The sequence below is a fragment of the Botryllus schlosseri genome, chromosome 12 (genome assembly GCF_051294905.1).
Source record: "Botryllus schlosseri isolate E-star chromosome 12, Bs_hap1, whole genome shotgun sequence".
NCBI classification, from domain to species: domain Eukaryota; kingdom Metazoa; phylum Chordata; class Ascidiacea; order Stolidobranchia; family Styelidae; genus Botryllus; species Botryllus schlosseri.
Window position 1 is genome coordinate 12,182,866 of NC_137247.1, and position 26,689 is coordinate 12,209,554.

Below are 26,689 nucleotides of genomic sequence, written 5' to 3' on the forward strand. Positions count from 1 at the left end.
CGAAGACTTTTGAGGTAATTGTGATATGAAACATGATATTCACTTAAAAAGCTTGAGAGCATCATAAGGCTGCCTTAGACGAAATATGGTTAAATCAATCGCACCAACCTCACAATAAGTTAGGTTAAATAGGAATTGCTGTTAAAGTGCATTTGCTCAATATCCTGTATTTGATGATCAATACAGCATTGTAACAATGCCAAAAATCATGTGCAAACCATGTCCAATGATATGACTAATCAGATGCTACAAGGTACATGCTACACTTATTGTCATCAGTAAAACAGTTGGGCCTAACAAATGTCATGACCAAGTTACATGTGAAATTGGAGCAAAATAAGGGGCAAACAATTCCTATAGATATGCTAGTATTAAAAAAGTGCCTTCACGAAATACTGTACTAAACAATAAGAAAAAACTCTACTGACAATATAACCAGGACAGTGTCTGCGACGTCAGTTCATGTGTACGGGTTAGTTCATAGCTGGGACCTTCAGGTTGAACATTCCCACACAGTCCACAACTCTTTCATGCATTGTCCAAACATTTGCTCATAGCTATCGGGCAGCTGAACAAGCATTATATCACGAACATTGATAAGAATAACCACAAATATTTGGGTACGGTAAAGGTAACTTTGCATTACAATACCACCCAAAATACGAATTATCATCAGGTGCCAGACAAAAGCAACTCAACAGTTATGTAATCCAATCATAATTATTACTACTTTTTGAGGTTCTTTCACAGCTTCACTTCCTCTTCATGTAGCATTGGTGAGCTCAAATCATAGCAAAAGCTACACTATATCCGTAATCTTTGGTAGCCTACTGACCCATAAAGCCCTTGCAGCTTATGCGTACACTGCGTTGTGGCCTGGTTAAAACGTTGGTAAGTCCTTGCAATGTCAAATCCGACATTGATGCCTCTACCATGTACTGTAATTAGCCTGGTATCGAAGGCGGCATACTCAAGAACGAATGCCGGTGTATGTAAACAATTTGAAGATGGGCGTGGCTGTAAACGATAACTTTATAGGCAAATATTCCTAGGCTGCTAGGCGCCATGGATAAAGCCTAACCTCAAAATATTCGTTCCAAACATACCACCGTGAAAGTTCTGAATTCACAAAGCACAAAGACAGTCCTTTCTTTGACCAATAGCCCCTTTCAATACGGTATATTCTAACCGTTTGTACCGGTGATTTAACTTCCGAGGGGCGTACCCTACAACGAAAAAGAATAACAACCGATTGCTCTCGTACCCATCATGCGGCGTCGTTAAGAACTTAAGATGAAACGAAATATCGCTACCGACAGTCACTGGCCAATGTTGCATCAGTCGCTCCATGTACTGAACGACTCGTCGTTTTGCGTGATTGCAATGGAATATGCATGCAGTCGTATAGTGGAGTCTCAGCACAGAACTTTCCGTGAGTTAGAAACTGCAATCCGACTTTTTTATAATCGCGACTTGAAATCTGGACACCACCTGACCTTTTTGGAAAGAATGAGCAATGTGACGTAATACCATACCAGAGATTCTATTCATCCGTTCAAGACGCAAAATGTGTACTAAAAATTTTTCAGCTTTTCCGAATAGGGTCCGTCAAGCAAAATCAGTATATCCGCTAGTGGCGCTAGACTTGAGTTGTTAACTTTTACTAGAGAACTTACTGGGAGCTTTTGACAACCGATCAGTACCGTGAGTCGTCTTTGTAGTTTGATTGATGGGGATTGTAAGCTCTCAACGGAGGTATGCCGCAGTACTGCTGTGCCCCCAGATGTAATAATACATCCTAGGGTCACATGTTTCCCACTGACATGGATTTACAGTTGAAGTGGCGAGTAGCGATTAGGATAAATGTGGAGACCTGACTTGTATCGCGACCGCGTTTGTAGTAGTCATTTATGGAAGAAGATTACGTGCAGCCAACTGGATCACTCGGCAAGCGCCGTTACAGAAAGTTAAAAAATGCCGTCCCGTCCGTTTTTCAATTTAGCACACCGATATCTAAGCTAGCATCCGCTAGAACAGAGAAAATGGTTTCTTGGAGAAGTATTTTAACCGTTGATTTGGAGGATGAATGTCAGCACCAGAATATAGCTAGACAAGAGACGGTCGAGACAGGGAATTTTCTTGATTGCGCAAGCGAAAAAAGTAAATGTGATGTAGCTTACAAGGTGCAAGAAGATTCCACACAGCATACCGGTAATTTCCTATGTTACATTTTTTTCGCAGGTGTATGTAAATTACTCTCTTACCTCTGAGTATGAAGCGACGCTACTTGTGTAAACACTGCACTCCAGACTGCTAAAAAGAAATCTTAGGCCTTGAATGCTGCCTCGCTCCGCTAATCCAGAAACAACAGGTAAACAAAACAATAGTTTTAGTGAACTGAACATCAAAAGAATATAACATATAACCAATCCTAACAAAGTAACTTTTTTTGAAAAGAATTTCCTCCAATGATTTTCATAGGAGTGTATATATTTCTCTAAGAAGTGTTTATCAAATTTAATGTTTTCTGTAAATAAATCTTTGAAAGTGTAAACAGCAAAATAAAATATTTTCTAGTTGGTAATCCAAGTTAGCCTTTATTTGGTAATAATAATTGTGGTTTCTTTTCAGCTCACTTTTCTGATTTTTGATCACAAGAAAGGGGAGTAAATTGATTGAAGCTGCTTTGATATGGCTATGTCGACCATTGTATGGGCATGTCACTTCAACAAGGCCGTCGGGTGAAATTTGCGAATCAGGAGTTGCTCCAAGATATGTAAACTCGGGATTAATAAAGAGTCCACATTGGGCTGCCTCTATGCCGTTTACAGTCGTGAAAGCTTCAATTGCCGTATGTTCGCATGCTCTACCATGAAAATAGCTGGTGAGCATAAACTTTTGGAGGCAAAAATATTCTCACACAGTAACTCAATATTTCTCCTGTTTGTTGACTTTACAACCTCCCCAAATCGTGATGCACTAATTCTCCACTCTCTGTCGTGGTGCCATTCTTTGCATTCTCTCTGTGTCTGCAGTACTGTTGGTTCTTGAATATGTTGCGCTTCCTCATCAGTTATGTATTTAGTTTAGATGGTCAAGTTCATAAATAATAGATATTTGCCTGTCCAGAATTTTTACTGCCATATGCATGTTTAGACGCTTTGTAGTAAAACTGACTATTGTGGCTATCATGAGAGTTCAGATTGCCTGACTATTTCTGTTTGCATTGTGAATTTATCCTTGACTTTTTCAGATTGAGAGACCGAATCACTACCAAAATGTTTCAGAGTGATTCTGGGACGTTCGTGATCGTGAAAAAGCTCTGATACCTGTGTATAATTTCTGGGACCGATGAAATGTCTGAAGTTTCTCAGTGCAGGACTCATCAATGAAGAGTCGACCATGCTCCGTGTACTCAGCAACCATGAGGCAAAGTGCTGCCAAATGCTTACAGGACCCTGTAGGTCCTTTTCATCTAGGACACTCACATCCCACATTTAGAATGACTCCATCTCGTGCCATTCTGGCCTTAACATTATAGAGGACATGTCTCTTCATTTCAGCAGCAACAATGCCACTGAAAAAAACATCTGTCCCAATGGTCAATGTTGAACATGCCTTCGCCTTAAATGCAGAAACCATGGCTTTTCCATTTTCAATAGCTTTTACGTCTCCAACTATCCTTTCCCTTTCGTATCTCATAATAAAATAAGTTTCCACGAGTTTCGTTGTAATTTTTGGTAAAAAGTCTGTCTCTGTAAGGCTTTGATAACCATCCTTTGACCATACAAATGGTTGAGCGGTTTCTTAGTTCGCAGATGTTGACTGAGCGGTGGTTTGAAACTGGAAATTGCAGTTTCTATTATATGCGCCGAATCTGAGAATATACAACGATCATGAAGGATAAGCAGTATGGATGATTTGGAGTTCAGTGTCAGTTTTGTTTAAAATTTCACCATCATTTCAAAACACTATAAAAACGCAATACAATAAAAAGATGGCAAGGCGTCGAAGCGACTTAGAGAACGGTAATCCTCGAAATCAGACACCCACATGCGCCTTGGCGATGTAAAGAGGGATGCACACTGAATGAAAAGTAGAAGAATCTACTCTACTAAACCTTGAGTCGAGGAGCCGTTACTAAGTATTTTGCAATCTGGTGTGGCAATTGTAATTTATTGAAGTTTTTTCATACATATGAGTCATCATTCAAGACGTAACTTCTGGTGCTGAGCTGCGGGTAGCCGACATTTAGTTGACAATTTCACATTCTCACCTAGTTATCAAATCGGCCTTATTTCCTTTCGTAGAAGCTTTCCAAGGTTTTAGTTCATTTTATAGCGAGCCTAGGGTCCACGTAGAATATGTTGTAGTCATTATTTCCATATAAAATACCCTTACACAATCGAGAAAGCAACCTACAGGTTTCTGATAACGGCAGCGGCGTACGTAACAACGGCGGTTACCACCTCAAGTTTGGCGACACCTAGTGGTTTGATGGACCCTATTAGATTAGAATTGTAATTGCTGGATTCGCGAAAACTTGATAATTGAATCAAGTTCAGTTCATTATCAAATCAGAGTTCAATCTCATAAAAAATGTCTGTACAGAAAGCTTAATAGCTCGTTTCGCACTATACAGCTCTCCTGTAACATTATCTGTAGCATAGGCTTACCATACGTCCTCTTTTAAGAGGATTTGTCCTCTTTTTTGATTTTTTTGAAAGTGTCCTCGGAGGACGCCCTTTTGTCCTCTTTTTTGAGATTTTGTCCTCTTTTTTGAAAGTTTAGGTCAGATTTAGAGGAAATTGCGAGTGATATGCCGCAAATTAGCGCAGAAGTGAAGCTCCGGCGGGTATTTCGGAGGGAAAAGTGGTGATCTCAGCTCTGAGCGAGAAGAAGACCTTTTTTTTTTTTTTTAGTCAACCGATCATGAAGTGGGAAAAATTTACCGGTTTTTGAGAATTCTTCTCCAGTTTTGCATGTCTGAAATTTCTGAAAAAGTGTCCTCTTTTTTCATTTCCGAAATATGGTAAGCCTACTGTAGCATCAAGGCCTTTTGAAATTTTTATTTGTCGGGAGGCGGGTAATCAAGAATTTAATAACTAATCGACTCTACATATCGCGCGATAAGCGCTAAGAAATGTTTTGAAGTTGAATACATTTGCTAAAAAATACGGCACCTTATGTTAATTTACAAAGTTTGTAGAAACATTTGGGGAAGGTCATGACCTCTTTGGCTCCTGGCTACGGCGATGGTCCGGAGCACGTGCACGTTCATGGAAGTTTAAAACTATTAGGTTACGGGTTACCATATTTTGGAATCGGGAAAGGAGGACACTTTTTCAAAATTTCATTCAATACTGGAGTAGAATTCTGAAAATGGTAAATTTTCCACGAAATTGTGGTTGGTAGACTAAAAAAAAGGTCGTCACTTTCGTTCGAATCACGAATTTTCTATAGCGTCATTTATGCTCATTTTCACTCGAATCTATCCACTATCGTAGCTTTAAAAGCTGTGAAGGAGGACAAATTGACAAAAAGGAGGGCATTTAGGCGTCCTCGGCAAAAACCTCAAAAAGGAGGACAAATCCTCCTAAAGGAGGACGTATGGTAGCCCTACTATAAGTACAGTGGTGTGTCTTTCTACATGGGGTAAAATTGACTGTAAATGGCATATTTATGAGGGTGTCCGGTCAATACCGAGATAACCATTACCGATAATGGACACCACCGAGAATGGACATTATACCGAGTATGGACACCCTTGAGAATGGACATTAGGCTTCCGAAAATGTAATATATGTAATGCAGGCCTGTTATGCATATGTACATTTGTACAGATCGTGTGAATGTCATGTACATCACGGTGTTGCCACATTCGGTGTCGATTCTCAGGTATAAATCTCGACAACGCCCGTCCCAGTAAGTTAGATTCTTGGCATTGGCCATTCTCGGTGGTGTCCATTCTCGGTATTGACCATTCTCGGTAATGACCATTCTCGGTAATGTCCATTCTCGGTCATGTTCAGTTCATTCTCATTAATGGCATTCTCGATAATGGTTTTCTCGGTATTGGTATAGAACAGGGGTGGGCAATCTTTTCAGCTCAAGGGCCGCATTAAAATCCGAATCTGTTCTCGGGCCCCTCCATTGTAAAATTGGAATAAGCGTAAACAAATCATTTATTTGGTTATATAGTGACCAATGAGATGAACAATAAGGATAACATGTAGGCTATATGTTAACAATAAATCAATGATATATATACAATGATTGGAAACTGCCACGCCCCTTAACGCTATAAGATAGCTTCCCGGCGAAATCAGTCCGTCGCGGGATATGCTTGAGCAGAGGTACGGGATTGCGTATGTCGACTGTGGTGGAGTGCTAAGATCGACCTTGCTGGCGTACTAATTCACTGACTTTTTCCCAATTGGTTTAGTTTTTGTTGGTTTCTTGAGCATAGTGAGGTAGTGCTGCATACTAGGATGTAATATAACTTTTAACAATGCACATTTATCAAAGTACCGACTAGCTGCGAGGCATTTTAGTATCGGTTACAACCATGCATGTACGACATAGCCTAAAAAATTATTAGATACTGTGGGTGAGCGACGAGCGTCAATATAGATGTGCAGAACCTGGAAGGATTGTTAAAAGAGGATTTGCAAATTTTCTGGCAGCATTTACGTCACCTGATTTTTTAAAAGAGAAAGGTTGATTACGATAATTGTGTGAGCAACTAAATTGTTTTAAATAGTATATATTGTAATATTGTGGTGCCGAATTCACCAAGGGCCGAGTTCACTGGCAACCATAGTATCGATATAGTGATTGGACCTTCATAATATAAAATCGGAACTAACCGAAAACTATCATTGTACTGATTGCTAAAATGCTAACATATAAAACTTTTTACCGGGTCAGGCCGTTGAATCCACATCAATGATGAGAATCGGAATTGTTCTAAACAATATTCCATCGGCAAAACAATGCACTAGAATGACATTGAGGATAATCACTCAATTCAATAGTTGCTATTGTTCACATCGACCTGGCGTGATATGTCGTACCCCTCTCAATAGTTGAATCTTTCACACCGGGGTGTCCGAAAACGTCTACCAATGCCGATTTATTCAAAATATACCTGGTAAACGTTTTGGCACTTCTTCGATATAAACTTGCGTTGTGAAGTGTTCCCCATGAATTGCCTGTAAACCTTGAAAATTAACAAGGAGTAGGCCTACTCGTTAAGATTGATAGCTGGAAGGATTGTACAAAATAGGTTGTACAAAATAGGTGTTATTGTCATTAGGAGAGAATAAGAAAGCTCGAAAAAATAACATTTGAGAATATATATTTTTGTTATGTGACAAGAAACATTGACGTTATCAACTATTAGGCACAGTTATTCGATTGTTCATAATAGCACAGCACAGTTTCATAAATTACAAAAAATAGATGCACACAGTACATTTATCGAATGGCTTAAACATAGGTATAGGCTATGTGACAGCCCCCCTATTAGGGGTGTATGTGATGATTGTCAAAGCACGATGCGATAATACTACAACTGACGTAAGGGGCAGTATAGAGCACGGCTGCCACAGGTATATCTGAGATTGTAATTTGCGTAAACATGAAAATCCCTTTTTGCTACATATTGACTTGACTTAAATGCTTTCCGTTGACTAGGATTTTGGTTCTTGTTTTTCTGAATTTAGACAACAAGTCTGACATAATCACAAAAGTTGTTTATGCAGTTTTTAAGTGTTATAGTAAATGAAATATCTATACCCTGTATAAAATTCTCAATGATATTATGGTGTTGGCATCCTCATTGAAATTTAGTCACGACTAGTATCAGCGCATTCAGGAGTCCATGAAGAGGTGAGGTATTTAAGTTGTTAATAATCCTGCTTCTGTAAGACCCATCCGATGACACATTGTTATGACGCTCGGATTTGATCAACTTCTTCCATGATCGCCTCGACTGTTGAATGAATAGATGATGATGTGTAAGTCCGGAAAATTGTTGAGTGAAGGGGATTGTTGCACAGTCTCTATTCCAGGGGCGGGCAACTTCTCCTGTCGGCGGGTCGGATATAGGAAAATTAAATACTTGGCGGGCCGGATTGCTGAATCGATACATTATTCGCCCATGTATCCACACCACCTATACAAGGAAAATGTCTGAAAATCGGCATTGTTCTAAACAATTGCAACGGCGCCGCACAATGACCATAACAACGGTCCGTGCGTGGTTGCGATTGTTTAGATTAGAACAATGCCGATTTTCATATTTTGAAAGCTATTTCGGCAGATTTGTTGTCGCTTCGCTTTTCGGTATTTCGGCAGATTTGTTTCATCAAGGCAATGGAACCACATTGTTGTTATGGTCATTGTGCTGCGCCGTTGCAATTGTTTAGAACAGTGGTTCTCAACCTTTTTGGCTTTGCGGACCCCTTTTGACCGTCACGGACCCTCGCGGACCCCCTCAAGTTTTAGTTCAAATTTAGCTCAATTATGGTGCAACCGTCATCTGTCTTGTGCAAATATGAACTGTAGGCTGGTGATAACAGCAACAAAATGACTTTACTGGAAAATAACATCATACAATTTATGTAGAAATTAGGGGGACTTTTATTATTATTTCAAAGCTAATTTTGCAACTGTATTTCTTGAAGTACGTGGTCGTGTCTTGAAAATCCGCGTCTTCGATTTGACATGAACGATGAGTGCCGAAAATCCATTTCCACAGAGATAGATGGAGGCTAATGCAATATTAACGCGCAACGCTTCCGACGGTACTTTTGGTGTGATCACAACATTTATGGCACCAAAATGAAGAAACATATTTTTAAGGAACATATCACGTCCAGCCTAGTCATTTTATCTAGCATCTCATCTTGAAGTTATTCTAGAATAGTGGTTATGTATATCACAGGATAAAATGGATTTCGTGGCGATGTTTCAATCCCTTTTTTAGGACAAATGAGGGGAAAAAATTCGAATATTTTTATTTCGAAAGACTGTTCACTAATTTGACGAGGCTGACAACGTCAAATAGAAAAGGTTTCGCAAACATTACGAAGTCACCCTGATTGACTTTACTATCTTCATATTGTTGTTTTTCCACAAACCCCAACAAAATGTCTTTAAACAGCAATACGTTTGTATCAGTAGGTTATTGACAATTTGACAATTAAAATTAATTTGCACAATAGGATATTTCATGTCAGACGATTATTATGATGATGTGAGTCATGGGGTTGTAGCAGTTGTGGTGCGAAACTGCCTCAGGCTTTCTCAAATTAAAAAAACTAAAAAGTAGGTTATCAATCATTTTGAAAATTTAGAGGTCTCGCGGACCCCTGGAATTGCTTCGCGGACCCCTAGGGGTCCGCGGACCCCCGGTTGAGAACCACTGGTTTAGAACAATGCCGATTTTCAGACTTTTGAGGCTATTTGGGGGTGGTTCCGTTGCCTTGATGAAAATTTAATGTATATTATCAGAATCACTGCGACTGTAGCTTTCAAATAAGATCAACTTTATTTAATTTGAGCACTAGGGTCGTCATCTATGGGATTAGCAATTACGCTCCCGTTTCATGCTATGAAGCGACAACAAATCTGCCGTTGTCGCATCACTCGACCGTGAGTCACGTGTTGCCCATCTATCCGTAGGTTAGTTATCTATAGTCTGATCCTAATGGCTACTCCAAGTTGTTTCGACACCTTCCTATCTTTTCATTGTATCGCAGTTTTGTGATGTTCTGAAACGATGAAAATATTAATAAACCTGATTGATTGAAGCATATACCTCTATCTACTTCTTTCGTGATCAAATTCTTGGGGTGTAACCTCGTAATGTTTTAAATTTCACACGTTCGATAGTGAGTGTGAACAGAGTTTAACACGCTTTAAATGGTACTCTGATATCCAAAGTGATATTTTCATACTGTGTAATATGTGTATGTTTCAATTGTATGTATGTATGTTTCAATTCGCTGTCACAGATTCCGACAATAGGCTCTGTGTGTGTTGTTGGTTATGACATTTGCAAATGCAATCGATTCCTAAACTTCCCGCGCCAGTTAAAATGGAATTCGAGCGTGCTTGTACTTTTAGGTTGACAAATCCAGTGAGTTTAATACGTCTGTGATATACTTGAATTCATCGACCGTGATTGTGATTGTGAAGAAAGAGCCAGACAGCATTGTTGCGTCATAATCCAGGCGAGGCAGGTTTTGGGGGGTTCCAGGACCACGAGCACAACAAAACTTATACTTTCGTAATCGGTACAGCAGCAGCTTTCCATTGATACGCGATATATCGGATTTAGCGCGAGGCGAGCCAGTCAAAAATAGCCGTAAAGTTAGGGTTATCATACGTCCTTTTGGAGGATTTTTCCTCCTTTTTCAGGTTTTTGAAAATGTTCTCCGAGGACGCCCGAATGTCCTCCTTTTTGAGATTTTGTCCTCTTTTTTGAGAACTTAGGTAAAAATTTATTCCTGCGGGTATTTCGGGAGCCGAGCCGGAAAAAATGACTTTTTTTTAAGTCAAGCGACCACAAAGTAAGAAAAATTAACCACTTTCTCTAGATTTTTCTCCGGAACTCTGGATTTAAAAATTTTGAAAATTTGTCCTTTATTCTCGATTCCGTACCGTACGCAAAGCTGCCCTTTATCAAACGGAAAGTGTGACGTAGACCAATTTCACTGAGCCGTGAGATTGCTTATGTCCACACCATATAGGACATTATGGCTGAATTATACCGATGCCGGTGTCGAGATGCTATCTCCGGTTTATATAAAATGCACATGATAAACCACATTCACGCATCTCGTCCGAAAATTAAAAAAATCAAAATATTCCATCAAAATCAAAATGGTATAATTAAAATCAAAAATCAACGAAAAAAATCTGATTTAAACCACACTTATTTAAATCAGCCTGATTCAAACCAGAACCATAGCCAACAGAATGGCAATAGTAACTTTTGAAATTCATGTAGGATAGTGAAGTTTGATTAGTAGCTTCAGATTTTGGGAGTAGTTTTAGTGCTAATTTTAAGTTCTCAAGTCTAAAAAACAGATGTGGAGGTTAAATAGGGCCGAATACTACAAAATTCAAAATGCTCACGCGTGCCGCGTGTTTTAGACCCCTGATCCGTTGGTTCTGGTTTTGCACGGGGAGCTTGAGTCGAAGTATTATAAAATATACTTTAGTACTGGTCATTACAGCTAACTTCGTTCTGACGTACGCTACTAATCAGAGTCAGTCGAAAAGCTTATAGCGAATAAATTAACAATATGAAGTTATTGTTTCGGGATAATAACTTTGGAGGTCGGAGAAATAAAGCTACAATGGCATGCCGAAGTAGGCACGCGGTAATTCTTCTGTATCTATTGTGGCATACTCACAAAACCCAGTGTGATTTGATAATGATGTAACGATACCAATAGTTTGATGAAATTGCATCAAACACCTGCTCTGCGATTGAGATTACTCGTAATATACGAAAGAAAGCATGCCTAGGCAGGCCTGGCAAAGCAAACAAGGGTAGGCCTACTGAATTTTACGGAACATCGACATGTTCTGTATATCATATGGAACTGCGAGATATTACGTTAATCATTTCTTTTCTGGTAGTCTGGTATTTGGATTACAATATCTTATGTTTAGCGATAATGTTTACAGTAGGTCACGAGATAGCATACTGAAACTAAGTAATTTTTAAGCGTAAACGACGATAGCCTCCTGAATAGTCGTCACTGTGTGCCATGCAAGTTGAACATGGCTTCATGATGTTTACTAATTAGGAGGTCTAAATTTCCGAATACCTCCATCAGCTCTACCAGTGGATCTGATTGCATGGGCCGAAGACAGGATTTACGATAATAGTCACATAAATCTTGTGTAGTATGGCCAAAACTTCGCTATAGGATCGATTTATCGGTTATTTGACTGGAATCCGGCAGTACGCATAAATAAACTCTTAATGAAAGTTTTGGTGAAGGTGATTTTCAACCTTACCCCCCTCCCCCATCCGCTACATCTCGATGAAATTTAGTACGAAAGGAGTGATAGTGTTGATACATATTATATAGGCGTCAAAGTAAGAAAAAACGCTACATTGTAGTGACGTGCGGTCAGGGGAGGCAAGCGAGGCAGTGATTCATATGTCGTCTGGATGAGCGAGAGAAAGTTGTGAAAACGTTCAAATGGTTAATTGCAGAGGTGGTCAGTAACGAAGTACTTCTACTTTTTTTATCTATCTAGATTGCGAAACACCAGTTTCAAACGCTATGATGAGCCATATATACTGTGATGAAATATTTCATATGGGTGAAGGGCGACAATGTGGTGTAAATGGAACCACGCCAACCCACGACCTAAATTATATTCACCGATGCTTTCGTGAAATCATACTGGCCACTCCGAATCCACTGCGCGCGAAGCGCGACGAAAATTCTTGGCTTTACTCAACTTCTGTGTGGATTAGGTGAATTGGAGCTACTATAAAGATGAAATTACATTCATGCACAATATTTCTTTGATTAACATTTACTGAGTTAAAACAAGCTGAAAATGCCTGTGGTCGTTCATACATAGGCCTACCACGCGGCTACCTATGTCAAATACGGGAAGGTGAACCACATTTGGAATGTATAGGAATGTAAGTATGTTCAATCGTCAAAAAAATAATTCAACCTGATAGTTCCCAGGTCTACTCAGCCGTTTTCTACCGCAAACTTCACTAAAGCTACAAACCAGGAATGGTGAATAGTCTGCAGTAAGGAGAATTGGCCCGTGGGTCTTTGGGGGCTTTGCGCGCAAGGAAGATCGCGATGAAAATGACCAAAATCGCTTTTAGAAGTGTTTTTATGCACTAAACTATCATTTGCAATTACGCAAAACAAGATTTCAAAAAAATGCCCAAATCTGACCAACCCTAGTTTCCATGTCTCATTTTATAGATTATAGATAAAAAAAAACATCAATGAGCCTGCAATAAGCTCACAGTAAAGTCGTTAACATTTGTCTAAATGCGTTTGAAAGTAGCTGCCGTAGAGTGGGCGTGTCAGCGACCATAGAGCGGCAAGCAGACTAGTAATCACGAAATCACGGCACTTGATTGGCTAATCTGCTATGCTTCAATGATCACGACGGTGACGGCTTGCTGATCAGCTGGTCAAGGAGTCGACTAACGGCGGTGATTCTGTAAGCGCATTGTAGGTTGGTCCGCAGATACTGATTTAAGATTAATTCAGAACATGTTGAGTGACGAAATAAATGATGAACAAAGAACAGCTGCTTCACAAAAACTTCAAATACATGACTTGATGGCTTATTGTGAAGGCAACCGTTGTAGCCTGTATGCTTGTTTTCATCGAGGGAAAGCAAAAAAAACACGAGACGAAATATTGCAAAGGCGTTTATGCAAGTGGCGAACGAACTTCTAGTTTCAGAGGGGATGTTCCACGATTAAATACAAATATAAAACTTGACATTGACACTACCGTGTCTGAACTTATCTTGTCGTGGTAGCCTATATAATTGAAGTCTTAAAAGCTGTACGGGCTGGTTGAATCAGCCATTTATGCTTGTCACTTGTCACATTCTTGCAGCATAATGAATCATACTCGCGAGTGCTGTCTAAGTCCTCAATGATGCCCCGGAAGAAGCTCTAAAGGCAAGCATAGACTGTGATGGTAGGACCAGCAAAAAGACTGTTCGCATGCATTGTTTAGCATGTACATAATGAATCTTAGATCATTACCGGCTGCATCACGACGAATGCTTGAATCAAACCAGACATTGAAATAAAAAAGAATGTATTGAAGCGGTGCGGTAGTTGCATTTCTTTAGAGTCCCAATGCAAGCTACATGGTCGGCCCACATATCTTCTGACCATGCAGGATTGTGTCCAGAATCCATCTCGCATGGGGTGCTGCACCAGTTTGGCGATAACTAATGTACTTTACCTGCACTGCACCCAGAAAAGCAGGACCACTTGGCGTAATCTCAATCATATCAGATAGGTATTTCTGGGATCCATAAGTTCATAAGCATTCGCTGTTTCACCTCTGTCATGCCTGCAAGAAGGTATTGTTGTTCTGAACCTATCGTTATCTAGTTTTAACACTAAAAATTCAATGACCAAGTGTCTTATTTTAATATTTAATCACCAACGTACAATGCGCTTACAGAATCATCATTGCGGTTAGCGTACTTCTTGAACTAGTAGAAGCACATAATCAGCAAGCTGCCGTGGTCGTGATCATTGATGCATAGCTGATTAACCAATCAAGAGACGTGATTTCGTGATTACTAGTCTTCTCGCCATTCTATGGTCGCTAACACGCCCACTCTATGGCAGCTACTTTCAAACGCATTTAGACAAATGTTAACGACTTTCCTGTAAGCTTATTGCAGGTTCATTGACGTTTTTTTTATCAATAATCTACAGAATGAGACATGGATACGCATCTTTTTTGAGATTTTCCAAATTTTGGCAACCCTAATGCTTATGCTATCGAAAATTGGATACCTGTCGGTATGCATCAATATGAATCAAGCTCGTCACCGTTCGCATAGCTCAATTTGAACCTTTTTACAATTCGTGTGAACGAATTAGGATCGTTTTCACAACTACTTACTTACTTGAGTACTTTTACAGTCAGTCAATTCTACTTCTACTTCAAGTAGTTTTAGGTTGCTTATGGAAGAAGTACTTCTACTAGTACTTGAGTAGATTTTTTTCGTCGCTACTTCTACTTCTACTTGAGTAGCTTTCTTGACTACTTTGACCACCTCCAACTTAATTGATATTTCCCAGGGATGGTGTAAACCTGTGAAAGGTTCTGGCTCGTGTGAACGCGGATCATTTTGAAAGGTTCTATGTGAACGCGAACATGAAAACATGAACACCTATGAGATTGTGTGACTTCACAGTGCTAATTCTAACCCTCCATTTCCGTAAAGTTTTAAATAGGGCGATTTTTTCTACCTAAAAATGGATGACTTTGATGAGTTCACCGACAGTGCAATCATCTATGATACCAACGATATGCAGGTTGGAAAAAACTGGGACTTTGTAAAGAATTTTGTCAATTTTCTGACCTAACGCCACAATTTTGGCCAAATTTTGACATATTTTTGCAACGTCAAAAAACTAGCCCTAGTAATATATTAATTTACATCAGGGCAGTGTTGAGATGACTCGAGTCAGACTCGAGTCACCTTTTTCGTATGACTTGACTTGACTCGAGTCACTTTGTTAAATGGCTTGACTTGACTCGGTTTATCAGAAATGTGGATTGACTCGTGACGCGGAACAAAATTATCGAGTCAATTTTAAGTAATCAAGTGATCGGTCTCGATAAAAACCACTGTATCTTGCATATGTTCGGAATGTTCGCGAAACGTTGGGTGTAGCCCGCGAGAGCGACCAATCGCATGTTTTACTGAGTCTCGATTGTTCTCTCACAAATAAATTGACCACAAACGAAGTGATCGAAGCTTACAGCTTACTTTGCCGTAAACTAGTTTAGTAAAGTAATTTAATAGCAAAATGTAGGCTATATTTCTGTTCCCTGTTCTTACCTAAACCAAACCTCTTGCTTTATTGAAATTGAATTCGAATATAGTTTATATCGACCTCAACCATTGACGCAGGCTCGAATTGTATCATATCAATTTGTTAATGGGTAATGTATTGCATCTGATCAATTCGCTTCATTATTTTCTATTTTGGCTGGTAACTATAAACTGAGGCTATGCAAGTACTTAGGTAGTTTAGCAGTTCGACGTATGTGAGCGATACAGCGTGTATATTTAACTCTATATTCGTTCATCGGTTCAAAATCAATGACCACTCAATCTGTATATCAGACAGCTACCAAAAGGCAATGAAGTAATCATGCCTCATACTTCGAAAAGGCGACTTGACTTGCCTCGTGACTTGACTTAACTTGACTCGACTTGACTCGAGGCACCTTCAAAAATCGAGTGACTTGACTTGACTCGAGTCACCTTCGAAAATCGATTGACTTGACTTGACTCGAGTCGAATTGTGCAATGACTCGAAATGACTCGTGGCTCGAGCGTAGTGACTTGATACCAACACTGCATCAGGGGTCACCAACACGCCGCCCGTGGGCCGCATGCGGCCCGCGAGGTCATATTTTGCGGCCCCCAAGTTGATTTGAGATTTCGGAAGAAAGCTAAGAAAATCATTTTGAAATGCTGAAATTGACTACAGTTTCATCATATTGTTGTTGTTTTTGTTTCAAAATAAGTTATTCTCCTGTGCACAGCTCAGAGTTGAAAATAAAATAAAATTGATGATGATGATTTTTTGTTGCTTTTGTCGTCCTTTAATGAAATATTACATCTTTCGTGGTCACCATGGCCATCACCTATGTTAGGTAGCACGGCGACCCCTGATGTACATGATACCTATTGACGACTCAGACCCATTATACCACAATCCTGAGAACTGTATCAGCTGTGGGGTTACCACTTACCATATAAGTCCTCATTTAGGAGGATTTGTCCTCCTTTTCATTGAAATTTAAAGTATCCTCCGATTACATCTTTCACGGCTAGGTTAATGGACAGGGTCAGCCGAAAATCGGCATAAATGCCGCGTAATCGACCTAGGTAATACGGACGTTCGAGCGGATCATTCGGGAGTCGAATCAACGCGACGACCTTTTTATAGTCAACACCACAAAAGTATCAAAAAGGGGGGCAATTCTGTAGTAAAGTTAAAGTCATGACCATTTTTTCAGTCAACACAATAACATTTCCAGTAAATATTTCCAAATAAGCTGTTTTCAATTTCGGTTAACTAGCTTTAAGATTTAGTAAAAGTGTCCTCCTTTTCCATTCCAAAATATGGTAACCCTAATAAACTGGAACAATGAAATGCTACAATAATTAATAGTGTTACCATATTTTGAAATCTTAAAAAGAGGAAACTTTCATAAATTCTTAAAACTCCGGCACCGGAGAGGAAAAATGGTGATATTGCAAGTTTTTCGACCGACAGTACTGTGTTGAAAAAAAGGTTCATCAATTCGATTGACCAGATTTTATACGGAACTCTTACGCCATTTTAATCCTTTTCATTGAAAAAGAGGACAAATTCTCAAAAAAGAGGACATTTAGGCGTCCTCCAAGGACTTTTTCAATTTACTGGAAAAAGAGGCAAATCCTCTTAAAAGAGGACATAAGATAACCCGACATAAATCAATATTTTCCGTCACTTTATCACTATTTCGACGAGAACTTGCAATATAATATAAGCTTACGCCTTAACCCTCTAGGCTAGACCGGACAATGTATTCTCGAGAGTCGAGACGTCAGGCTATTGCTTCATTGGTATTGTTCAGAGTAAAATACCGGTTTCTGGTACTTGCTGCAGATATACCTCAAAATTATGTTATGCAGTTGCAACACACCGATCGGGAGTATTAGTTTTTTTATGATACAATGAAAATATCAATATAATAATATACGCCTGCTATACTTTTTAGATTAGACAACATGCATTCTCTCTACCAATTGAATCGTTGATGTTAATCATTGATGAGCCAATCTCACATCAGAGAGTCACTAAATATTTACTTTGAGTAAACATTGCTATAACAAAGCAAATAATTTTTTTTAATAGGGCAGGATTCATTCTCGCTCCCATCAGTATACAGAGAGTCGTCCGAAGTTTAAATGGAAAGAATTTCAACCAAAAATGTTATAATGACGTGAAAGTTTATAATAAATGAAAAAGGTTCTCCATGCAGAACCTACCAAGGTTCGTTTACGAACGCGAACTTTCAAATTTTTGTGGTTCACGCACATAACGGGAACGTGTGAAGTGTGAACCTCAGTTTCACGCCATCCCATAACCATACCATATTTGCTATTGATGTTCGTGAAAGACTAATTTTCCAGTCTCGATTCCCTCTGCGGGTTTAAAGTAGATGTTGACCGATTATCGACCTGGCTGACCATCGAGGTCGATATTTGAAACTTTCCCGATTATCGATATTATATCAAAAATATGGGAAATTCAATGCTCCGTGTTCTCAATCTCAAGAAATCGACGACGCAAAGGGCGATACGTGACAGATTTATCCTTGCAGGGCGAGTTTAATTGGGTGAGCACACAGAGAAACTATGCAATCTGCATTACAATCTACCTCTTCTGGACTGATCTGCAATTCTGTATCACGTTTTGGTTTTGAGTTATCCTGAATTTCAATGAACGTGCATAATTAAGCAATAATTCTTTTTATTTCCAGTTTTCTCGTTTGTTGTTCAACTTTCTGTGGCATCTACAAGTGCCATATTGCCTAATAAATAATATATTTTACGAAATAGTTCTCTGCTCCTTCCATATTAGTATCAGCTTATGATAGTGGTTATCGGCCTTGTGAGTGTGTCGATTATCCGAATCAATCGGCCTGCAAAAATCAATATAGATCGACCTCTAGTCTAGAGTATACATTCCTACCCGCCGTGAATTCGGCTGTGCGTGTAGAAACCCTTGTGCTTTGAAAGTGTCCTCCGAGGATGCCCTTTTGTCCTCTTCTTTGAGATTTTGCCCTCTTTTTTTGAGAATTTTGGTCACATACATAACAAAATTCGACTGAGATGCCTTAAAAACAGCACCCAAGTGACGCTCCGGCGGGTATTTCAAGAGCTGAGCGGAAAGTTGACCTTTTTTTACCCGACAATGTGAGGGGAAAAACTGTATTTTGGGCACTGAGCGAGAAATGTGATGGCCTTTTTTATTTCTTTAGTCAACCGACCACAGAGTGGGTATAATTTACCATTTTTCGAGAATCGTCCTGCGACTTTGCAAGTCTGAAAATTCTGAAAAAGTGTCCTCTTGTTAGATTTCCAAAATATGGTAACCCTATAGTTATTGTGGGAAGGGATTTTCAACCCTTCGACAGTGGATATCAATGACATTTTGTACGGGTTAAGCAGAGGTGGTTGAAGTAGTGAAGAAAGCTACTCAAGTAGAAGTAGAAGTAGCGGCACAAAAATCTTCTCAATTACTTTTAAAAGCAACCTAAAACTACTTGAAGTAGAATTTAGAATTTACTGACTACAACATCTACTCCAGCAAGCAAGAAGTTGTGAATACGGTCGTAATTCGTTCGCATGATGTAAAAAGCTGCAAATTGAGCTATTAAATAGTATATTCATATTGAAATGAACCCGAATATTTTCGGTTGACTCTCGTCAGGGGTAATCGTCAGCAACTATAGTAGAGAATTGGAAAGAACATTGTATATCAACAATCGTATCACAAAATATGACGTCACCAGCATGAAAGAGAGAGCGTTCAATGTACTATTTTTAGGTGGTACATTGTACATTGAACAATGTTCTTTCCAATTCTCTACTAGTTGCTGACGATTACCCCTGACGAGTGTCAGCCGAAAATATTCGGGTTCATTTCAATATGAATATACTATTTAATTGTATATTGAAGTTCTGTACCTCCAAGAAGCTCTTCAAATTGAGCTATGTGAAAGGTGTAAAGAGCTTGATCGAAATTAATGCATCCCATGAGGGATATAGGAATTTACATATTTATTGTCCAAAAGTATATCGTTTAATGAGAGATGAGGCACTGTGACGGGCCAAGTCTCACCGTGATAGTGTAATTCGTCATAAACATGGTATTTTTTTACAGATACCTCTTGATCTTGTTTGAACAATAACTCATACGACGAGGTTGCAATATGAAATCAGTATATTATCAACAAAATAACTTTGAGTAAGCGACACAATCCAGAGTGCAGTTGCACGAAAAGACCAGTAAATGACAGAACACAGGGTATAAATACACCGCAAGGCACACGAGGAAATAATGATTGGTGCCAATTACTAGTCCTATACAAAATAGAGTGAAACGATACCAACGTAAATACACGAACATAACATACCGAAATTCCAAAATAATAATAATGTCAGGCCGACAGAACCTCCTCAAAATGTGAAATGTGAAATTCCATCCCCGCAGAAGAGGAAGAAAACTTCAAATTATCTAAGAAACGACCCATTTCCATAAAACAATCTAATAAGTTCTGGCCGCCAGCTTGAAAAAAATTATTTATAGCAAATCTTTTTCGTTACTAAGTATTTTATCGTCTTTTCAATGCGCCGCAAGTTGGAAGGAACCGCTTGCGTTGATGGATGCCAAAATTAGGGTTGTAATGATTTGAGTCATGACTCGACTCAAGTCAAGATTTCTAATGACGCGAGCCATTTTTCAAAATACTGAAATGACTCGAAACGACTCGAGTCAATCTGTGTATTGACTCGACTACTTGGACTCGAGTCATTGCGCATGACTCGAACCAATTCATACGGCTCGAGACTCAGATGTCCGAGACCGACAGTTCACTATAATTTTGAAGAATAGTAAAGTAACCACCCTTTGGGATTTCGTCTATTGGTACTGGTACTTGAAAATGCGACCAGAAACTGCTAAAAGTGAGGATAATGGGTATATTATAAATGCGAACCATTCGATATCACCAAACAGAGTTATCAAAAGTCAGTTTAACAAGACTTCAACTGGAAACCGAGCAGTAAACACAATGGCTTGGACCTGGACTCGAGTCATAATACCATGACTCGGACTCAACCCCCTTCTCGATGACTTGGACTCGGACTTGACTCGGTGGGGAATTGAAAATGACTCGATTGGCTCGAGTCAAAACTATAAAAGTGAGATTATATTGTGACTCGGAGCCTCGTGACTTGGTTAAAACCCTGGCCACAATTACTTGATACCTAATGATCCCCTTGCTTCAATAGTCCCACTGTACAAAATAAAGCATTCAAATTGTTCGTGTTGACGGACTAGGAATTAGGTTCACGATTAATAGTCGATAATCTGTAATGGAGCGGGTTGTTGAAGAAGTTCTCGAGTGTCCGGTGTGTTTGGATCGTTTCGAGGAACCAAAAATGCTGCCTTGTGGGCACACCTTCTGTTTGAGACCCTGCCTGGAAAATATCGTCCAAGATAAAAGGTGACTATTTATTTTATCGGTAGCAGCATCAAAACCATAAACAACTGTTGGGCTTTAATTTTTATCGTGAATAGCTGGGACATTTTCAAAAACCTGAAAAAGGAGTTGACCTTTTGTTTTTAGTCAACCGACCACGAAGTAGGAACAATCTACCATCTTTTCATGATTTTCCTACAGTAGGCATATTGTAAGTTTGAAAATTTTGAAGAAGTGTCCTCATTTCCCGATTCGAAAATATGTTAACCCTAATATACGCTTTCATATGAAATGACAGTATAGCAACATTAGCAAGATTTTGACCGGAAATAGCCATCGCATGTATAGGCTGAAACCTGGGAGCTCAAACGTAGTGCGCCGGAACTGAACTGACATAAAAACCTTCATTAAGAGTCCGCTGCCCCGAATGCCGCGCTTGCCATAACGTCCCTCTGAATGGAGTCAGAGGTCTGCCACTAAATTTGACGATCGTGAGATTCCTCGATCGTTCGGATCAACAGAAACTTAATCGACAATGCAAGGTTAGAAACTCGAATACAATTTCTCGCGACTCGTCGAACTATGACCTATGATCAGATTACTCCTTCCAAATAAGGAATGTAAAATCGCAAATGGTGACGTGGACAAGTGCAACCACTGTGATCAGTCACTGTGCAGAAGCTGCATTGCGAGTCATACACGTGGATTGCAGAAAGATTTGCGGGACACTCTCACTCTGGTGGGACCCAAAAACACGTAAATCGTTCGACCATGCCTTTGTCTGCTCCAATTTTAGGTCAGGCAACTGGTGACCAAACTTTCAGAATCGGATGATGATTTACGAGAGAGAGCAGAGAAGTTGAAAGCAAATGGCAAGAATGTAAAGCGTGAAATATCACAGGTCGGTCCTCCATGATTTCACGAATGTCTTCCCTGTTTTCCATTGATAATAATTCATCTACAGTCGATAGAACGCTTCATCTCGGAACTGCAATCGCGAAAGAAACGTCTGCTCAAGGAAGTAGAAGCTTTGGTCGCCACAGAAACCGGGTTTGTGCGATTTGACAGTATTGAGCTTTCAAAGGCCGCACGACAGAATACAGGCTACGTTTGTTAGGGTACAGCGTAAAGTTTTTGCAGTGGAGGTCCATTTGAAATGTTAGTATTCAACTAGTAATGAAATAGTAGAGTGTAGCCTATCGACCAGATAAGAATTCCAATCCTTTACGATTAGATAACTGAACTCGCGAAAGCTTGAAAATTGAATCGAAAGAAATGCTAAAATCATATAAAACTCAATTCATGTCATATCAGAGTCCATTCTTATAAGCCTGGGAATTTCGAATGTCTGTACAGCAGGGGTGTCAAGCATACTGCCCGCCAGACAGTTTCATATGGCGCGAAGCAATTCTATGTAGATTGAAAAAAATTCTCATCCAGCACATTTGTAAAAGATGTTCAGCTGTTTTACGGGAAATAACTTCATTAAACACTCGCAGAAGCAAAAACGCCAACGCGGAACCGTTATATGGAATTTACATGGAGAATATATTAGTTACACAAATATATATGATCGCACTGTTGTGTCACTTCCAAGTTCCAACCCAACAGGTCCCCGGACTGATAAACGAAACCCGACCCGCGATTAAATATTAATAATACAAATTCCAATGTCCGCGTTTACAGTTGAATGTCTGGTATTCCCAATAGCGCATACGCGGAGATAAGGCCAGTTAACGACTAAAGCAAAAGAAACACAGAAATATACCAACTTATATCGTCGTTAGCGCCACTGTATTATCGATTTTTATCTCTAACTGTTTTTATCTGTATAGCCAAGTGATTCAACCGGCCAATCATCGTATTTTGGTAATTCCATATTTCGCGAAAAAGGTGTTGTCACTCGCTTAAAGACCCCTCTGATCCGTGTATTATCTTTATATGCTTGATAATTGGGTATTCAAGCAGGGTTGTAATGACCCGAGTCATATAACAAGGGATTTAAGGAATAAGCAGTAAACGCGGTTCTGGTGCACAAAGCCTTAGCAGCTAAGCACCACTCATCACAAATACCCATGAGTCATGACTCAATGCGCGATATTTTGGTGACTCGACTTGACTCGAGTCATTTTCTTAAAAATGAAAAATGTCTCGACTCGACTCTAGTCAATTTTTTTATTGACTCGACTTGCACTCGAGTCATTGCACATGACTCGGACCAGGTCATATGACTCGAGACGGGTCTACCAAGACACGCATTTCATCGCAATCTCGAAGAATAATAAATTTATCACACGATTATTAATTCGTCTATCAGTACTGGTACTTGAAAATGCTACCAGGAACTGGTAAAGTGAGAAAAATTAAAATATTATGCATGCGAATCATTCAATATTACCGAGCAGAGTAGTAAAAAGTGAATTTTACATGACATTAACTCGGAACTGAACAGTCAACACAATGACTTGGACTCGGACTCTAGTCAGAACACTATGACCCTGACTCGACACTCTACTCCGTGTCTTGGACTCGGACTTGACTCGGTGGTGAATTGAAAATGACTCGACTTGACTCGAGTCAAAACTATAAAAGTAAAATTGACCTGTGACTCGGAACCTTATGACTTGGTTACAACCCTGTATTCAAGTGAAAAGAAAGGTCGTGACTCGTGAGGCAACATTGTGGAATCTGTTGACTGATCCGGCCCGCGACGCAATTTGAGTTTGACACCCCTGCTCAATACACCAAGCTTAGCTCGTTTCGCACGATACAGCTGCATTTAGCATGTTTAGGAATACAAGAAATTAGATTAAAAGTATAATGATAGCACAGAAAAAATTCAATAATTAAATTAGAAATAGATGACTGGGATTTCGCTGTAGCCTAATTAGTCTAATCCAGTGGTTCTGAACCTGCTTTCCTCCAGCGGCTTTTTAAAAAAAATTACCTAGGTCTGGCGCCCCTTCCCCAATTTTAATGACTTTGGTTATAGACAATGGGTAAGATGTCGAGCTCGGTCAGTGTTTTCGGGTTATGACTTTGCAATTGGAAACATTTCGCACTTGAATCTCGCCCGAAGACCACTCGACTAATTAACGATACGATAGTTGTATGTGCTATATTCGGGATCAATGTATGCCTACATCCCAAATTCCCCTCAGTGATTGGCGATGCAGGGAGATTAATTGTATTGGGTGTTGTTTGTGTGACTAGTAAATCAACGGAGAATTTAGTAGAGATCTTTGCTCACATTGAATATGGTACAGAACCCAGTTAATGGCCTTGACATGAATATATTCCAAACAAAGCAGCCCATATTATTTAACAATCATTTGGGGCTGTGGGTCACAACACTACAGTATCATCCTTTATGATACGATGAAGAAATATTCTGCCCAATTTAATCTTATAGATCCCAAATACAAGTATAGTGACTTAATCATTTTGGTCCAAAAGCTTCAAAGCATCTTTGATGTACAAAAGTAGTACAGTGCCTTTTTCTTCGATTTCGGCATGCTGTGCGCTGCAGGATAGCCTATACAATCCCTAGTCCCAAACATTGTGTGAACAATTTCCCGAGCTAGCGTGGCGGGAGTGTTTTAACGCCGAATTGGCGATCTATAAGTATATAAGCATAATCTATTTTACACGATTTGTAATTGAACAATGGAGACATGTTGCAAACTGCGGTATATATTTTGCTCAAAGCGCGATGAAAAATTTCCAGATTCAACAGATGTTTTCGAATGTTAATTTGCAATGAGAACTCAGAAATATGTATAACTTTTGTTTTACAATATAATCATATTCCCTACTACACCATCTACTGGGACGCCATATTTCTTCAGCTGCCCCATATCGCCCCCTGAAGAATCCAAATCGCCTCACAGGGGGGGGGGTGGGTGCTGCCACGATTAAGAACCACTGGTCTGATCAGACAACTAAATTTTGCCATATACGCCATACGGACGCAAGTAAATGGATTGCAAGGTTGTTTTGTTATTATGTAACAAGAGATTTATTGGTCGGAACTTTTGATATTTTGGTGGAAAAGTCCGGAATCCCGTTCAGATCATTGCAACGTGAGCAGGGAGAGATTGAAGTCAAAATGGCGGCTTTGACGATTCATTGCCAGGTCGCGAGCGAGATTTGCGAAAAAGATTTTCCACTTGAGGGGTTAGTTACGCATTCAACTTTTTTCTCGTGTATTTTGTGCATTTCAACTTCTCCTCAGAAGGCGTGAAATCCAGCAATTCCAGAACGAAATGCTTTCTTTGACGCAAAAAGGTCGTTATCTTATCCAGAGCAACGAAATCTCGTCGGACAAAGTTCGTCCAACCATAGAAGTGAGCGAATCGGTGAAAAAATAACATGAGCGACGTGACACGAATCAAAACCCTTCTCAGTTGACGAATCGCGACGAAAATGTCGTACTCTCCGCGATATCCAAGTTCGCAACCGTTTCCGCGCATGCGCAGCTCAGGAGTGAATCATCAACACCGGACGTGGTCGCAGGAGTCGGAAACGGTGGCCCACGAACATCAGGTTTGCTAACGATTTTGTTTTGGTGCATTCACAAAACGATTCTGTTCAGAACGACAGCCTGTTGAAGACTCGCGCGTGACAGAAGCCTTGCGTCGATATCGAAATAAAGGACAAGTTAAAAAGTGAATAGTTTTAGTTGTAACATTCGTTTATTGATTATACTGGTCAACAAAATGAAAAAAATTAGGCAAAACATCTGAGAGTCGTTTCTGGGGTTTTGGAATTTGCTGATTACGAATATCACATTAGTTTTGTCAGATTGGCTCTTTTCAGAAGATATTTATACCCCTAAAAAGCTTAAAATTACTGTATCTACCCTTAAATATTTTACTTGGCAGGAAGAAAATCGTAGTTTTTTCCAATTTTATACTGCGCAATAATAACTAATTGACTATGAAGAACCCTGATGTCATTCTCAGTCACTCTATCAATATTAACATGACATGAAGCGAAATATTTGTTTGTCAGAAAAGCAGGTTGTCATGTCTAAAAATTGTACTTTTGCACAACGGAAATACATATTCTCCTGTATCTATTGCTTATTCAACCAAGATTAAAGAGGAGTATAAAACTATAAAATTTGTCCTTGGAAGGCTTAACTACAATACTCATATGCGTCTCCATTCTTTTGACTATGGTAAATGGATAATTTTCCGCTGAGTCAGCAAAGTGGGTATACCTAGTAACCCTATCAAACGAGAAGCTTAAATTTGCTATCGGGTATATTCGATTACCGATGAAAGATTCCAATTTCACATTACGAAGGAGTTCACTGCATGTAATTTCTTCTAAGATGTAGTAAATAAAACTTTTTAGATGATCATAAAACAGCCAACCACAAACAGTTGGTACGAAAATATGTATCTGCATATCGAACGCTTGAGCACAAACATGAGCATAAAAGTTCACTTCCTGTTATGAGATCTTGATATATTTCCTGATCATCTTGTTGATTAGCATGGAGAGAGGTTCTACCAAGACATCAGAACAACAAAAGAAAGATATCAGGGCAGATAAGATGAACAATTGAACATATTATGTCAGACCATTGCCGGAACCTTTCAATAAACTGCACTAAATAGCTTCCAGGCGAAAATCTT

General features: G+C 39.5%; 2 protein-coding genes and 3 long non-coding RNA genes across 5 annotated transcripts in view; 3 read left to right on the forward strand and 2 right to left on the reverse strand.

Moving 5' to 3' along the window:
• The window catches only part of LOC145451971 (RNA-binding motif, single-stranded-interacting protein 1-like), a 248,113-nt gene that overhangs the window by 24,114 nt on the left and 197,310 nt on the right, over positions 1-26,689 (reverse strand). The window lies entirely within an intron of this gene.
• LOC145452454 (uncharacterized) lies at positions 1,604-3,723 on the forward strand. Its single transcript, XR_013919374.1, has 3 exons — positions 1,604-2,371; positions 2,632-2,884; positions 3,254-3,723. It is a non-coding gene; the product is annotated as an uncharacterized LOC145452454 (long non-coding RNA).
• LOC145452455 (uncharacterized) lies at positions 3,714-4,514 on the reverse strand. The gene is made up of 2 exons (XR_013919375.1): positions 4,277-4,514; positions 3,714-3,877 (listed from the first exon to the last, which is right to left on the reverse strand). It is a non-coding gene; the product is annotated as an uncharacterized LOC145452455 (long non-coding RNA).
• LOC145451782 (uncharacterized) lies at positions 8,412-8,886 on the forward strand. Its single transcript, XR_013919037.1, has 2 exons — positions 8,412-8,540; positions 8,639-8,886. It is a non-coding gene; the product is annotated as an uncharacterized LOC145451782 (long non-coding RNA).
• Positions 19,979-25,738, forward strand: LOC145452963 (RING finger protein nhl-1-like). Its single transcript, XM_080331093.1, has 9 exons — positions 19,979-21,068; positions 21,457-21,586; positions 21,661-21,783; positions 21,841-21,945; positions 22,009-22,094; positions 25,116-25,220; positions 25,279-25,390; positions 25,451-25,589; positions 25,639-25,738. Exons 1-9 carry the CDS (start codon positions 20,938-20,940, stop codon positions 25,713-25,715), a joined length of 1,008 nt encoding a protein of 335 aa, XP_080187219.1. The 5' UTR covers positions 19,979-20,937; the 3' UTR covers positions 25,716-25,738.